General features: G+C 47.0%; 1 protein-coding gene across 3 annotated transcripts in view; it reads right to left on the bottom strand.

Annotated features, from left to right (window-relative positions):
• The window catches only part of IFT122 (intraflagellar transport 122), a 335375-nt gene that overhangs the window by 24047 nt on the left and 294011 nt on the right, over positions 1-17317 (bottom strand). For all 3 annotated transcript variants that reach the window (XM_029601417.1, XM_029601416.1, XM_029601414.1), the window contains one exon: positions 10477-10588. In XM_029601417.1, the coding sequence (XP_029457277.1) occupies positions 10477-10588 (112 nt within the window). The remainder of the gene's footprint in view (positions 1-10476; positions 10589-17317) is intronic.

A 17317-nucleotide genomic window follows, 5' to 3' on the forward strand; every position in this document is an offset into this window, starting at 1 on the left:
CGATGTGAGAAGCGTCGGTGGTTAGGATTACTTGCGGATCCGGTGGGAGAAAAGGTAAGCCCTGAAGGAGGTTGACCTGAGTCGTCCACCAGGTTAAAGACAGGCGCATCGCTTGTGTAACAGTGACTATGGAGGACAGAGGCTGAAAAGCTTGAATCCATTGGTGTCATAGAGTTCATTGTGTTACTCTCATGGCTAGTCGGGTCATGGGAGTGACTTGGACCGAGGATGCCATGTGACCTAGGAGAATGAGGAATTGGCGAGCCGTGGCAGTGTTTTGAGACTGGAGCTGGCGAGCTAGGGAGATTAGGGTGTGAACCCTCTGATGAGGAAGGTAAGCCTTTGCCTGTAAGGTGTCCAAGTCTGCCCCAATGAAGGATAAGGTTTGAGATGGGACTAAGCAAGATTTCTCGTAATTGACAAGAAACCCTAAGGAAAGGAGTGTTTGAATTGTCAATGTTAGGGAGGACTGGGCAATCTGTTGGGTGGAGGCCCTGATTAGCCAATCGTCCAAGTAGGGGTAGACGTGGACACCTTCCTTCCGTAGGAATGCTGCCACCACTACGAGACATTTGGTAAAGACTCGTGGAGCAGATGCCAGACCGAAAGGCAATACCCGGTATTGATAATGGTCGCGGCCTACCAGAAAGCGCAGATACTTGCGATGGGATCTTGCGATCGCAATGTGAGTATAAGCGTCCTTGAGGTCGAGAGAACACAGCCAATCCCCCCTTTGTAGCAGAGGGAGCAGCGCGCCAAGGGTTACCATTTTGAACTTCTCTTTTTGAAGGTATTTGTTGAGGGCTCGAAGGTCCAAAATGGGACGTAGTCCTCCTGATTTCTTTGGTATTAGGAAGTATCTGGAATAGAATCCCTTCCCTCGTTGAGAGGGAGGGACGGGTTCTATAGCATTTGATTGCAGAAGAAGAGATACTTCCTGTTGTAATTGAGCCAAATGGGTGGTTAGACTCCACGCTTGAAGAGGCGGGGAGTCTGTCGGAAGAGTTATGAAGTTGAGGTGGTAACCCTGTGCGATAATTGCTAGTACCCACTGATCTGAGGTGATCTGCAACCAAGCTTGTAAAAAATGGTACAGTCGACCTCCTACAGGGATGTCTGGAAGAGGGGTTTGGCATGTGTTCCCTACAGGGGAGTCAAAGGCCAGCCGCAGGCCCAGGAGGAGGGGCTACAGTAGGCCTTTGTTTCCTAGGCTGACGTGGCTGAGGTCTGGTAGAGGATCGAGCTGGACGAGGCCTGGCCGATGGAGGATAGTAACGACGTGGCCGAAAGAACGACTTTTTAGAGTCCTTCTTAAGTGGTTGTTTGGAGGAAACCTCAGACGGAACAGAGGAAAGCTGTTTCAACGTCTCGTGGTGATCTTTTAATTCAGCTACAATTTGCTGAATTTGTTCTCCAAACAAATTGTCCCCTAAGCAGGGTAAATCCGCTAAACGATCCTGGACCTCTGGGCGAAGGTTGGATGACTTTAACCAGGCCCAACGTCTGGCCGAGATGGCAGTAGCTGAAACTTTTGTGGAAGCATCGAAGATATCGTAAGCCGTTCTGATCTCGTGCTTCCCCGCCTCAAACCCTTTGTTAAGAAGGGCTTGAAGCTGTGGCTGGTACTGGTCCGGTAATGTGTCAGCGTAATCTTGCATCTGTTTAAGGATGGCTCTGTTATATTGAGTCATGTAAAGTTGATATGAAGCTATGCGAGAAATCAACATAGCTCCATGGTACACTTTCCGTCCCACACTATCCAGGAATTTATTGTCCTTGACAGGTGGAGTGGAAGAGTGTGGCTTTAGACGCTTGGCCTTTCTTTGAGCGGACTCAACCACAACAGAGCGATGATCCAGTTGAGGCTTTTGAAAGCCTGGTGCTGACTGGACGAGGTATGTGGAGTCAGCTTTCTTGTTAACTGGTGACACAGATGAAGGAGATTCCCAGTTTTTTCTTTAAGAGATCCAGAAACACCTGGTGAATGGGGATGGAAGCAATGATTTTTGGAGCATCCAAAAATTGGAGCAGTTCCATCATCTGGTGTCTGTCATCGGTCTCAGATTGCAGCTGAAAAGGTACAATGTCTGACATCTCCTTTACAAAATTAATAAAGGAGAGATCCTCTGGAGGAGATCTTTTTCTACTCTCTGTAGGAGAAGGTGGTGATGGTAAATCTGTGTCAGAAGATGTATCATCACCCCAGGTATCGTAGGGATCACTTGGGGGTTGAAGCCCTGACGGACCTGGCTGAGGATCCGAAGGCATCGAAGGAAACCTTGAAGGAACCGGTGCTGCAAGCGGTACTGGGAATGGCATCGAGGGCTTCGGTGCTGCCAATAGAATCGGTGCCGGTCTTGGAATCGATGGAGCCGAAGGATAAATCGGTGGAGATATACGAGAAGGCACCGATGGGACCACCCCGGAAGGGGGAATCAGGAACGGTGTTTCTCCTGCCGATGAGAATCCTGTCGGAGACGGTGGCGCTGTCGGTGCTACTGGAATCATCGATGGAAGGGCATGTACAAGTGCCTCCATGCGGTGTAGTAGCGGTGCTAGCGCCTCCACCAGAGGCTCGGTGGACGGTTCCCTCCTCGGTGGCGGAGTCGGTGCCGGAGTCGGTGCCGGAGGCGGTGCCGGTGGAGGTTGGAACCTTTGCATCGCTTTCTCGATGGCCTCCTGGACCAGCCGGTCCAGTTCTGCCCGGAGACCAGGGGTAACAATACCCGGCTCGACGGGAGAGGGAGGCTGAGGCAGAGCCGGAGGGACCACCGTAACCGGTGGGATCACGGCTCCCACACCCCGAGAGGGTGAGGGTTTCCTCGATGCCTGCGAACGAGACGTGGACGGTGCCAAGTCTGATCGAGGCCTCTTAGTCGGTGGCTCGGCTTGTTCAGAGGTCGATGACTGTGGATCCTCGACAGGCCGAGACTTGTGCCGTCGATGGCGATGCTTGTCCTTTCGGTCTCCTCACCCATCCGGGGAGGGGACAGGAGTCGACGGCCGAGAAGTCATCGATGGTGGACGGTCACCGGAGGGTTGACGATGGTGGTGCAACTTCGACGGTGCCGGTTCCGATGACGTCGATGCTATCGATGGCGTTGGGGTGGGTGCATGGAAGAGGAGCCCCATCTTCTCCATCCTGGCTTTGCGACCCTTAGGTGTCATTAAGGCACATTTGGTGCAAGTCAGGACATCATGCTCACTACCCAAACACAAAACACAAACCCTATGGGGGTCTGTGATTGACATAGTCCGGGTACAGTCCGAACAACGACGGAACCCCGTCGCCATGGCCTAGGGCCAAATTTAGCCGCGGGATCGGTAAGTGCCAACAGGCCTCGAGGGCCAAAATCGACGGCAGTCGATGAAAAACGGCAAAAAACTTACCGGAGTCCGCGAAGGTGACAAAAATTTGTCGAAGGGAGACCCCTGAGGGGCAAATTTTTCTTCGGAAAGAAAAACCGAATTCCTGTCAGGAACGTGGTAAGAAGAGCTCCTTTCACCGCGTGGCAACTGCTGCGCGGAAAAAAGAAGACTGAAGGGAGACCCCTGCTGGCTGCAGGGTCAGTGCCTTGCTGGGCATGCCCAGTAGGGGCCAGTCAAAGTTCTGTTAAACTTTGACAGAAGTTTTTCCGTGGTGGGCTCCATCCTCGATGTCACCCATTTGTGAGGACAACCATCCTGCTTGTCCTGTGAGAAACCTCCTGCTCTAGAAGGACAGAATGGTCGGATACTCTCCATACTTGCAGAGGTGGTGAGTCCGGTGGAAGAGCAAGAAAGTTTAGGTGGTAACCCTGAGCAATGATTGCTAGCACCCATTGGTCGGTTGTGATTGATTGCCACATGCCGTGAAAGTGGCACAATCGACCTCCCACTGGTATGCTTGGCAGAGGAATCAGGCTGCTGCTCTCCAATTGAAAGTCAAAAACCTGAAGCAGGTCCCGGCTGGGGAGCTGCTTGCGGCTTTTGCTTTCGAGCCTGGTGAGGCTGAGGTTTATGAGAAGGCCTCGTGGTTCGGGACCTTGCTGGTGGAGGATAGTACTTCCTTGGACGGAAGAATGACTTCTTAGAGTCCTTCTTAAAGGTCTGTCTTGAGGGGAAGTCGGAAGGTATCGATGAGAGCTGTTTAAGGGTCTCAAGATGGTCCTTTAATTCAGCCACTATTTGCTGGATCTGTTCACCGAACAGATGGTCTCCTACACATGGCAGGTCAGACAGCCTGTCTTGTACTTCTGGGCGAAGGTCAGAAGATTTGAGCCAGGCCCATCGTCTTGCCGAAATGGCAGCTGCAGACACTCTAATAGAGGTGTTGAAGATATCGTAAGCTGTTCTTATCTCATGCTTTCCTGCCTCAAACCCCTTGTTGACAAGGATTTGAAGCTGTTGTTGGAATTGGTCAGGCAGGGTTTCAGAGAAGACCTGTATCTGTTTGAAAATGACCCTATTGTATTGGGTCATATACAGCTGGTAAGCAGCAATTCTGGAGATGAGCATGGCCCTTGGAACACTCGTCGACCAATATTGTCTAGGAACTTGTGTTCCTTAACAGGAGGGGTAGATGAGTGAGGTTTTGTCCTTTTTGCTTTCTTTTGAGCCGATTCCACCACCACTGAGTGTTGGTCAAGCTGAGATTTTTGAAAGCTGAGGGCTGATTGTACTAAATAGGTAGTGTCAGCTTTTCTATGGACTGGGGCAACGGATCCAGGGTTTTCCCAGTTCTTTTTGAGGAGGTCAAGAAGAACTTGATGAATGGGAATAGAAGTGATCACTTTAGGGGCATCCAGGAATTGGAGGAGCTCCATCATCTGGTGCCTATCATCCTGCTCCGTCTGAAGCTGAAAAGGGTCCAACTCCGACATTTCCTTCACAAAATTAATGAAAGAAAGGTCCTCTGGAGGAGAACGCTTTCTACTTTCAGCAGGAGAGGGAGGTGAAGGTAAGTCATCGGTGTCTGTGGAAGTATCATCACCCCAGGTGTCATAAGGATCAGCAGACTGACCTGTAGGACGAGAAGGGGGTTGGATACCCGAAGGCCCTGGCTGAGGCTCCGAGAAAATCGAAGGAATCGCCGGGGGCACCATCGACGGCCTGGAAGGCATCGGTGCCGGTATTGAAGGCGCCGATGTGCGTATTGCCCCCGATGAATGAATTGGTGGTGAGGGACGAATTGGCATCGATGGCTGCGGCAGTACTCCCGAAGGAGGAATGCGGAACGGTGTTTCTCCTCCTGATGAAGCTGTCAACGGGAAGCGCACCGGAGCCATCGGAGACCCGGGAATCACCGGTGGAAGGGCGGTCATGAGCGCCTCCATCCGGGATAGCAGTGGTGCCAGTGCTGCTGTCATTGGGTCAGTGACCAGTTCCACTCTCGGTGCCGTTGTCGGTGCCGGAGGAACCTGGAGCCATTGCATCGCCTTGTTGATGGTCTCCTGGACCAGCCAGTCCAGTTCTTCCTGGAGACCTGGAGCAAGAAGCCCTGGCTCCGTGAAGGAAGAGGGAGGCGGAGGCACAGTCGGAGGGACCACTTTTACAGGCAGAATCACGACTCCCAAACCCAGATCGGGTGAGGGTGGCCTCGATGTCCCGGTCGCAGGAATGGTTGATGCCATTCCTGGACGGGGTTTCTTCGATGGTGGTTCGGACAGTGGCGAGGTCGATGATTTCGCTCCCTCTACGGTCCGAGACTTACGATGCCGATGGCGATGTTTCTCCCTACGATCCCCTCGATCTTGAGGGGGAGAAACGGGAGTCGATGGCCATGAAGATGTCAATGGCGGATGGTCACCGGATGGTGGTCGACGCTGGTGCGATTTTGACGGTACTGGTTCTGATGACTTCGATGTGATGGACGGGGTCGGGGTGCGAGCATGGAAGAGGAGTCCCATCTTCTCCATTCTGCTTTGCGACCTTTTGGTGTCATGAGGGCACATTTGGTGCAAGTCAGGACATCATGCTCATGGCCTAAACACATTACACAGACCCCATGAGGGTCTGTGATAGACATGGTACGAGTACAGTCTGGGCACCGACGAAACCCCGACGCCATGGCCATCGAAAAAAATCGAGCCACGGTACAGTCGACGGCCAGTAGGCCGCAAGGGCCAAACTCGACGGTAATCGACGAAAGACGGTCAAAAACTTACCGAAGTACTGCGGCCTGAGAAAAGTTAGAGGAGGGACCCCTGTGGGGCAATTTAAGTTTAACTCCATGAGGAAAATTCCTGTCAGGAATCTCTTCAGAGCTCCTAAACCGCGCGGCTACTGCTGCGCGGAAAAAAGAAGACTGAAGGGGTACCCCTGCTGGCTGCAGGGTTAGTGCCATGCTGGGCATGCCCAGTAGGGGCCAGTCAAAGTTCTGGAAACTTTGACAGAAGTTTTCCGTGATTGGGCTCCATCCTGATGATGTCACCCATATGTGAGGACTACCATCCTGCTTGTCCTGTGAGAAATACCCATTCACGGATGTATTGAATCGTGCTATCGGGTACACTAAGGGTTGAGATTATTGCCGATTGCTCTTGGCCAGGCTGACAACCCAACACAGCTCTTGCAGCAACTGTATCACCCTCCGGGAAGCCACCTGGCTCTCTTTGAATGACTTCAAACAGATAAACAAATTGTCTAGGTATGGGTGGACCAGCATTCCTTCTCGTAAGGTCACCATTACTACAGTTACCTTGGAAAACATCCGTGGAACTGTTGCCAACCCAAAAGGCAGTGCCTGAAACTGAAAATGGTGACCCAACACTACACAGTTAAGATACTGTCGGGTGTTTTTCTCAGTCCAAAGGGATGCATCTGAAATAGTAAAATGCCAACCCAGAATTGTGAATCTGAGGAAGCACTTTTGAAAGGATTGTCCCTGGTCTTGAATTGGATACTGCTGGGATCAGAGCTGGTTACTTGAGTACAGAGCCATAAGCTGGCTCCGGATTCAAAGGTGAAGGGAAGCTTTAGTCAGGTTGAGAGAAGCCAGAAAATGCTCCTTTCCATCCCTCCATAATCTTCAGAACTCCAATCTGAAGTGAGCCACCGCCAAGAAGTCGATCTGTTCTAGATCTTGAATGGGGTTACTAAGCCCTACCTGACACCTTGGAATCAACACTACAAGCTGAGAAATCCTATTAGGGAAACCCGCATTGCTTTGCCCTCTGAGGCAATGGACAAGGAGAAACCAGAAGATGTCTGAACCTGGGATGGGAAAACTCCTGAGCATATCTGCCTTATGTAAAGGCCAGGGCCCACTGATCTGCAGTAATTCAGGACCAACTCCAACATATAGAGATATACGGCCACCTATCTCTGGAAATGAAGACAAGAACTCAAGGCAAAGAACTCCTTGCAAGGCATAAGAGGGTTCTACTGCTAAGAAACCTTCTATCCCTCCACTCTTGAGATGAGAGGACCAATATCTGGTAAGTTCTTAGAGATGGAACTGGCCTGCCAATTCCACAGCACAACAAAACACTTCTAGAAACTAAAAACAGGTATCTGATAATCAGGCTGCTCCACTGCAACAGAGAGGTCCTGCTGCACCTTGTCTTGTGCCTGCAGCGTTGACTCATGCCAGACCTTTGCAATTTTGATTTTTTAGAAATCTGAAGCACAGCACCCTTCCATAGAGAGCCTGCCTTTAAGAGAAAAGGTTATAGAAGGGCACACCATGCATTATAACTGGCAGGGGAAACCCCCACTACCAAAACAGGAAACAGGAGTCTGAATCCATTATAAATGGCTCCAAGGCAGGAAATCCAACTGTGACAAAAGGAAGGACCTCCGCTCTAAGACGCAGCTCCGCCAAGACTCTCAAGGGAGCCAAAAAATGCTAACCACGCACAATATGAGTGCATTGGGAACACACCCATGATCCATCAGACTCAAAAACCTAAGCTATATCTAGGAAGAACCAACAAGATTCCTACTGATTTGGACCAGGAGATCCATAGTAGTGAAAGTCCCCTTTTTTTTCTCTTGGCACTCAAAACAGAGATAGGCTAACTGTGCCTACTGTCAGAAGAAACTGTGAGGACAAAGGCACACCTGGCAAGCCTTTTTCTCCTTCACAGGCATAGCTGATCCCCAAGGCAAATCCCCCCTGAGCTGCCCCATACATGGAAGGCAAACCAGGAAGAAATCAACAAATACTGAAAACCCTTTACTGATATTCAGTTTTGCACAGAGCACTTGGCAGATAAAATTACAATCATGAAACCTCTGATGCAACAACTGTCCAGATAAAGTGGAAAAGCACATCATTGGGAACAGGGTCAGCTGAGCCACTGCCTGGGAAACTGACAGAGGCAGTCCTCTCACTCTGCCCTCTTTCTTTTGTGCTGTAAGATGGCCGCTGTTCCCACCTCCAAAAAGAAAATCTGGCAGGAACATAGTGCATCAAGCCCTGCTGACATGAGGTGTCGTCCCCCCCCCCCCCCCCAACGGCAGCAATAACAGTGTTCCCCGAGCAGTGCCGGCACACACCATAGCCACAGTCAGGCGCAAACAATTTTCCACACCTCCCAAGGTGGCTTGGACTCAAACTCGTTCTCTATGCTCTACTGAAATCTCCCTATTTGGGCCCGAAACAGCCCCTAACACAATCCCTGCCACCATCAGGAGCTTGCACAGTCACAGGGATTTCTGTGGGGCTCACTGAATAACACTGCAACTGCCTGCTAGTTGCGCTGCCACAAGTTCAAATCTCTGCCTTTTACACGCAGAAAGACTAATCCAAACAGCCCTGTTACTTCCTCGGGCATCCTTCACTGAAGGAGCTAAGCCTGTCCTGTTCACTTTTGGTTGCTGCTGTTTCCTTTTTTTTATTAAAAGGACTCAGCTAAGGCAAACCAAGCACGAAAATAAAAAGACTTCCATCTCATTTTCCATCCACAGTGAAGAAAAAAGAGGGGGGGGGGGGGGGGGGGGAAGGGGACACCAAGTATTCACACTGGTATTCTTTCTGTCCTCTGCGGTGCTCCACTGAGAGAAGGAATCCAAAGCTATCACCTCAAGAGCTGCCAAGCCTACTGGCAGTGTCTTTGGGTCCAGGTCCTGCTCAACTGAGGGAGGGAGGCTCAGATGTCACCTCAGAAGCTTCCCACTATATTCTATTTATCCGGCCTAACCAGGCCTCATCTTCCAGCATGGGAAGCACGACAACCATCTGCTGGAGACAGGGAACACTGGCAGGCTGGTGTCAGCATGATTGCATATAAGGAGTGACATCAACGAGCCTGTTATTCTCTGCTTCCATCTGCCAGCAGGAGTTCATAACCATGTGTAACGGACTGGCCTGACTGAATGTAGAGGAATGTATTATTTCATCGATACAGTAGAAATAATAGTTTTACAAGACTAACAATTGTTTCAAGATTCAAGTTTCTGATACTACTTAAGGTAGTGCTTCCTAAACTTTAAAGGGGCGAATTTCAAATCCATTTACATGCATAAATGGCAGAGGTTCTTTTTTAGTATGCATAAAAGTACACCATCCAAGGACAATAACAAAATAGCAGATCTCCACTTCCTCCCCCACTCTCTGGCAGGTGCAGCAGCAGCAGCAGTCACTGCAAGGCCTGTGAGTTAGTGCACATTGCAGGCCCAAACATTGCACAGGTTTGCTGTTTAGCAGGAAAAGGAGGGGTGGGGCCTGTGAATCTTCACAGTTTTAGAAGCCCTGCTCTGATTGTTGCAGCCATAGGTTTCAGATCTGAATGGAGGTTCACAGGGAAGGGGGGGGGTCCCATTTCTTGTGACCCATTCACTGATTCTGACCCCACAGAAACACAGCTATAGAAACAGAGAGATGTGACAGCAGAAAAAAGATCATATGGCCTATCTAGTCTGCCAATCCACACCAACTATTCAGCTTAAAATCTCTACCACACCCTCAGAGATCATCTGTGTTTATTCCATGCTTTCTTGAGTTCAGATACTGTCCTTGCCTTCAGGAACTACGCTGACTTAAGGTCATTTGCTCAGGTATCATCTTTTGAAATTTGTTGCACAAAATCTTGTCACTGCTATACAAAATCTATGGAATAAAACAGACTAAAGCAGTCTATTATATGCTAGAGAGTGAAACATGCCAACAGACAGAACAAAACATAATTGGCAATTAGAAAGTTCTGCTTTCTGCTAGCTACACCACTTCATTATGATGGCAAATCACAAAAGATAAAATTACAAGCTTCAGTGCAACTGAATCTCAGTGTTATACCTAATGTCCTAATACCATACTGGATAAACCTTAAATGAGCTTATCAAATGATCATTAATCTGTCTCCTAGCAACTGTGTGAACTTAGTCCTTCTGAGGCTACGTGCTGTGCAACACTGAAAAATGTACTGTAGCTCATTATACTTTAAATCAGACTGCTAACTGCTCCAAACTTTCTTATGGATTCTAGGAACAGAGCATAAAGCAGAATCACAGTCTACATGAATGTTGAAAAGGAAAGAAGGTTTTCCAACTCACCATATGAAGAAGCAAAAAAGACAAATGGTTGCCTGCAGTTAATGCAAACATTTCCCATATTGTTCAGCAGAGGATTATTGGTGGAACATCGATAGCACATGGGTACCAGCTCCTACAGAAGCAAAAAGAGCAGCAAAGGCACATGACTCAAACACTATGAAAATGCAGAAAAGCGCACAAACGTGGGACTCAGCTGGCTTTCACTACCATAGAGGACAATGTTCAAAAGCCATTTACCTTGGTAAATACTGATTTATCTAGGTAAAAAGGTTATTGAAAACTGCTCGCCTTTGGCCCAGATAAAAGTGCCCGCAGGTTACCACAGCACATGTATTTTCAGCTGGGGTAAGGAAAGGTCTTCCTAGGGATGTGTTTTGGGCAGGATTAGGACACAGTGCACATGAGTTGCATTTTCAAAAGCATGCAAGCTATATATACCAGTCAAATTTAGCCCACAGAAAAAGCAGGTGAAAAGTGCATGGGCCAGTTGTACCACTGATCACTCTTCAAAAGGAAAGTAACAACAAACTTTGCACTTGGGCAGACTATTTTGGAAACTGCCCCCTTAGGGTACAGGTATTAGTAAATGAAATTGCTGAACACACTGCACTGTATTTCATAATCATTTGGTGTGCTCTGACAGATGTATTTTTAATTGGTTACTCACATCTCTTGACCATGCAGTGCTTTGACTTTTGAAAAAATATTTATTGTAAAACAGCATTCCCACCTGCTAAATTTAGGGTCAGAAAACTTTGAAAAGATGGAGACATGGCCTAGCAGTTAGAACACTGTACTATAATTCAGAAATCTTGGGAAATGAATTCAAGACTCTCCTCTACTACTCGGTGACCTTGAGCAAATAATTTATTTCCCTGGGCCTTCTGGGCTCATTTGAACACAAAACATGTCTTAATCTGGCCTTCCCAGTCAAACGGATGTTCAAAGGGTCTGTCTGGCTAACATTTGGATTCAGCTGGACAAAACCCAAAATTTGAATATTTCCCCCAACTCACCAGATAAACTTTGTCCAGGCAAGTAATTACTCACCAGCATCCGAAGCAATAACAGTGCGCAGGAAACGGGCATTCAGCATTGAGTGACATTTTCCTAATGTGCACCCAGCCACCTCTCCTGGGTGTGGGATTCAATATTTAAATGCTAAAAAGGAGGCACTAGAGAAAAATGTGCATTCCTAGTGCCTCCTTGGGATCAGATGCACAGGAGAGGTGGACATTCAATCTACAAGCATCCATTTTCTCCCGCTACTGACACGCACGAGACACATAGGGCCAGATCTTAAAATCTATGCACGGGCGTAGATTTGTTGCGCAACCCGGCGCAAACAAATTTACGCCCGATTTTATAACATGCGTGCGCTGCCGCAGAAAGCAGGAATTTTCTTTTGTTTTTTTCAATGCGCCCTAGAGCATGGCATAACTTTACAAATTTGCCGTGTTGCAAGGGTACATTAGCAGCGTGGAAAATTTATTGGATTGCGGGGATTAGCTAATAGCCTCATCTACATGAATTTACATGCGATGAGTGCTATTAGCTAAGTGGTGATTTGGACACACATTTTGGACCCGCTAATCCCTGTATTGGATCGGGGGTTATTGATGCGCATCCAAAACGTGCATCCAATCATGCGTTAAGTCATGCGCAGTGGCTAGCGTCCTGTATTGCATCGGCCCCAAAATTTAGCTGGATAAAAAGAGATGGTGCTGGAGGAATTCCTGGGACCTAGTTAAACATTATCTGGTCAGTGCTGGCAGGATAAGATTATACAGGTAACTCAGATTGCTCAAATAGGTGTCCTAAAGTTATTCAGATAAGCAAGAAAGGCTCCGATCCCCCTTCCTTCAAGATAAAAAAAAACTGTACAGCAGAGCATCCAATGCCCCTTTCCTCCCACCCCCAAATTAAAAACAATTGTAGCAGGAGCACCTGATTTCCCTCTTTTTCACCCCTTCAAGATAAAAAAAAAAATCTATAGCCAGTAATCGCCTGGTCCCTTCACCAGGGGCGTTGCTAAGTACTTCAAAGATCCGTGGAACAAGTCCATAGGTCCTTTCTCTCCCCAGCAGACCTTTCCATAGATAAGAACTGGACACTTGGGGATCGGGGGAAGGGGAACCTGATGCTCCCATCTTTTACATAAATTAGCATAAATCTGCCACCATTGTCCCTGAACTTGACGCCCTTCTCCATCTCTCTGCTTCTTGTATTCGAGCATCCCCAGGACAGTGGCAGTGGATATTCTATCAATGGATCACTAGAAGCAACAGGGCCATCAGTGATGAGCGATGCACTCATGAATCACCATAAGAATAATGAAGCATAATCTGCATAGATGCATGCATTCCATTAATTGTGTGCACACGTGTATTAAGGGTGCATTGCTCATCAGTCATCCATACCTTTCACTGATCTCTTCTTAAATTACACCCAACAGCTGGCTGAGGGACCCAGACACAGCATGGCATATCATACAGTCACTTACATACAGCCTTGGGTTACAATATTGTATTCATTTAAAACAGCACTGGCAGCACTCAGACAATAACAACTCTACCTATGAAAAGGCAACACTGCAATATTATACCAAGCTCTAAAACACCAATACACCTCCTATTAGGAAAACAAACAAGCCAAGCTGCTATAGATCCCTACATCAAATCTACATGCTAGCAGAATACCACACCTCAGTCACACATGCAGAACACACAGACTCTCACCAAATACAGAATAAAGAGACCATAGAGTATACCTGAACAGGATGCCACGAGAAGCAAGAAGTATGCAGTGCAACAATGGAAAAACAAATGTCACCATTCCTCATAAAACATCAAACAATAAAATCAAGAAATATAAATATCAAAATAAAAACCATACTAATAAAAAGAATATTTCAAAACAGCTGACTAGAATAACATCCAATAATTAAAAAACTCATATACTGATTTTTTTAAATTTCTCAAACACCAATATTTCAAAAGAGCAGACAGATCAAATAAACCAAATAATTAAAATAATCTAAGGATTAAGAAATCCCCTGCCTTCCATACCTGGATTTCCAGTTACCCTGTAATGTGCGGTGGTGGGAAGGAGGGAAAAAGTTGGGGGGGGGGGGGGGGTATGTCTATCATGCACAGTCTTCAGCACACTTAATTGCTTACTCACACACATACAATGGTGCCTCTGTCAAACACATATGCTTGCACACATATACACATACTCTCTCTCAATCTCCCCAGAACGTGCAGGCAGAAACAGTCTCCTTCTTGGACCTGTGTAATGCCTCTCTCATATGCTTACACACATGCTTGTTCCTTCACATACTCACCTGCTCACTCTCTCACATACTTTCACACACTCACTCATTCACTGTCTCCCCAAAACGTGGAGGATATAAGCAGCAGCCTCCTCTCCATGGCGATGCAGGCAACAGCATCCTTCTTTAGTCTGTTGCACAGCCCAGCCAATGCAGCAGCCTCCCTTCTGGTGCAAGTCCACCAAGAGGAGCTCAGCCAACAACAGAGGCCTCTCTCCCAGTGCAGCCCAGTGGATAGCAGAAGCCTCCCTCCTGGTGCAGGCCTAGCCGACAATGCATGCAGGATAAGTTGACAACCAAAAAAAAAAAAAAAAAAATCAGCAGGGGCACAGATCTATGGATTTGGGGCATGGACCCATGTGCCCGGTACTAACAACGCCCCTGACCTTCACTGACAGGAAAGGGATCAGTTCCTGTTCAGTACGGAGTTCTGAATGAGGATTGGCTGCTTTACCCTGTTGTTGTAATGCTCCTTACCTCAAGGTTTCTAGCAGAGCTTCCTGCAGTGTGCTGTATCCTAGGGTCTGGTTGAAACCAACAGCTCTTCTTGTAGCCCTTTTATAAACCATGCAGCCAGTATTTCCTATGGGTGCTGACTGATGATGGCGTTCCAGCTCTGGAATATAAGGAAGCTCAGTCCCACCAGCTAGTCCCTCAGCAACAGGTCCCCTGCTGTGCCTTGTCTGCAGTATGTGTTGCTATGTCCCTGTTCTAGCCTTGTTTAGTTCCAGCTGCTTGTCTTGCTTTGTTTCCATTCCTGCTCCTTGCCCTGCCTTGCTCCAACCCAAGCCAGTCCTTGTCTTGCCTGTGTGTGCCTTGTCTGTTCCAGTCCTTGTCTTGCCTATCTATGCCTTGTCTCTTCTTGCCTTTGCCCCTGCCTCTTGGACTATCTTCTGGTTACCTGACCCTGGCCTGGATTCTGTCTTTGCCTGATCTTCACTTGCCCTGTCCTCTGCCTGGATACCAAAATGCCTGCTCTCTACCTGCCTGACCTTGGCCTGGTTACTGATGCTGTCTGACCGCGCCCTATGGGAACCTCACCTAAGTCCTCCTGGCCTCAGAACCCAAGGACCCAACCTGCGAGGAAAGAGGCTGGTAGAGGTGAAGTCTAGTCTTTGTCCCTGCATTAGCTTGACTGCCTGCTGTTGGTGGGGGCCTAGCAGGTTCTCCAGCCAGGCAGTATCAATTTTGCCACAGACAAAGGACTCACACTCCATGACAGTGGTGAATATATTAATACTAATTGATGCGCAGGCCTGGATTAGCATGATGATTTGCTGTCTTCCAGCTTTGCAAACTTTTGTTCAGCAAAAAACTACTCTGAATAATTTTGTGTCATCTTCAAATCTGATCACCTTTCTCATCGTACCTCTTTCCAGATCATTTATAAATATGTTAAAAAGCACTGGTCCAAGTTCAGATCCCTGAGGCACTCCACTGTTTGCTTTTTTCCATTGTGAAAACTGACCATTTAAACCGTACTCTATTTCCTGTCTTTTAACCAGCTTGCAATCCAGAAAAGGACATCGCCTTCTATCCCATGACTTTTTTGGTTTTCTTAGAAGCCACTCATGAGGGACGTTGTCAAACGCTTTGTGAAAATCCAAATATACCACATCTACCGGTTCACCTTTATTCCATATGCTTATTCACCCCTTCAAAAAAAGTAGCAGATTTGTGAGGTATGTCTTCCTTTGGGTAAATCCATGCTAGCTGTGTCCCAACATCATGTCTATTTACATATTCTGTGATTTTATTCTTTATAATAGTTTCCAAGATTTTCCCCAACACTGAAGTCAGATTCACTGGTCTATAGTTTCTCGGATCACCTCTGGGCCATTTTTATACATCGGAGTTATATTGGCCACCTTCCAGTCTTCAGGCACAACGGATGATTTTAATGATAGGTTACAAACTACTTGTAAAGGTTCTGAAATTTCATTTTTGAGTTCTTTCAGAATCCTGGGATGTATACCATCCAGTCCAGGTGATTTGTCTACACTTCAGTTTGTCAATCTGGCCTACTACATCTTCCAAGTTCACCATGATTTGGGTCAGTTCATCTGAATCGTCACCCTTGAAAACCATCTCCGGAATGGGAATCTTCCCAACATTCTCATCTGTAAACACTGAAGCAAAGAATTCATTTAGTCTTTCTGCAATGGCCTTATCGTCCCTAAGTGCCCCTTTAACCCCTCTATCATTTAACAGTCCAAACGACTTCCTCGCAGGCTTCCTGTTTCGGGTATAGTTTTAAACATTTTTATTATGAGTTTTTACCTCTGTGGCCAGCTTCTTTTCAAATTCTCCTTTAGCTTGTCTTATCAATGTTTTACATTTAACTTGCCAATGCTTATGCTTTTTCCTAATTTCTTCAGATGGATCCTTCTTCCAATTTTTGAAGGAAGATCTTTTGGCTAAAATAGCTTTTTTCTCCTCACCTTGTAACCATAAGATGTTTCTGATTCTTCTGTTAGTATGAATCTTACTGGGTTTCTAGAGTGCTCCAGCTCTGAAAACATGGAAAGGTCCACCTTATTTGTTATTTTTGCTAGGGGGTCCAATAAGGATTGGACCATGAGGCTATTTTTTTTTTTGCCTAAAAGGCAGATCCTGTTTAGGTCATACAATTATATTTTTTCCTGATGTAGAAAAAGAGAGACAGCAAAGAAGGAAAATGTTTCTAATTCAAAAACAAACAGTGATTGATTTGTGTAGTTCTTTTCTGTTTAAATTTCCCTGTAAATGTTCTATAAAATATAAAGCAGCTAGTTAAGTTTTCTTTAACTTGAATCAGTCAGAGTCTTTTCTTCAGAATAAGTCAGCTCTTGGTTCACTTAATAAACCATGCTCTTGGTTTTGCAACTTTTAGATTTTTATGTCTGTCAATCGGACCTAGCCTTCCCTGGTGATAAACTGAACCCCCAGGTATTCCAAGGATCAAGAGAGAAGCAAGATGCTCTTGTCAAACTTGAAAACTCAGCCCAGATCTTGCAAAAAATGCATCACTCTGGCCACTGGTCAGATCCACCAACTATCCAGACAAGGATACACCGGGGCTCTGCTCAGGGCTACCATCACAACTATCACCTTGGAAAAAGATCTCGGAGCCGTGGCCAACCCAAAAGGGAAAGCCTGACACTGAAGGTGCCCTACTTCCCATCACTGCAAGGCAAAGATATTTCTGATACCCTTTTTTATTTTAACGGGGATATGCAGATACGCCTCTGTCAGATCTAACGACATGAAGAATTCTCCTGGACATGCAGCTATTATAACCAACTTCAGAGTCTGCATCCTCTAACACCTTCAGAGCCTTGTTGAGCTGATTCAGGTCAAAATAGGGCAAAAGGTACCCCCCTTCTTTGCTACCACAAAGTAAACTGAGTACCAACCTCGACCCCATTGAGAGTATGGGACTAGAACAATCATTCTTATATGCAGTAGCCACAAAAACATTGTGGCTACTGCATATATACAGCTTCCCCTTATGAATGGATTGACAAG

The sequence above is a fragment of the Rhinatrema bivittatum genome, chromosome 4 (genome assembly GCF_901001135.1).
Source record: "Rhinatrema bivittatum chromosome 4, aRhiBiv1.1, whole genome shotgun sequence".
In the NCBI taxonomy this organism is placed as follows: Eukaryota; Metazoa; Chordata; class Amphibia; order Gymnophiona; family Rhinatrematidae; genus Rhinatrema; species Rhinatrema bivittatum.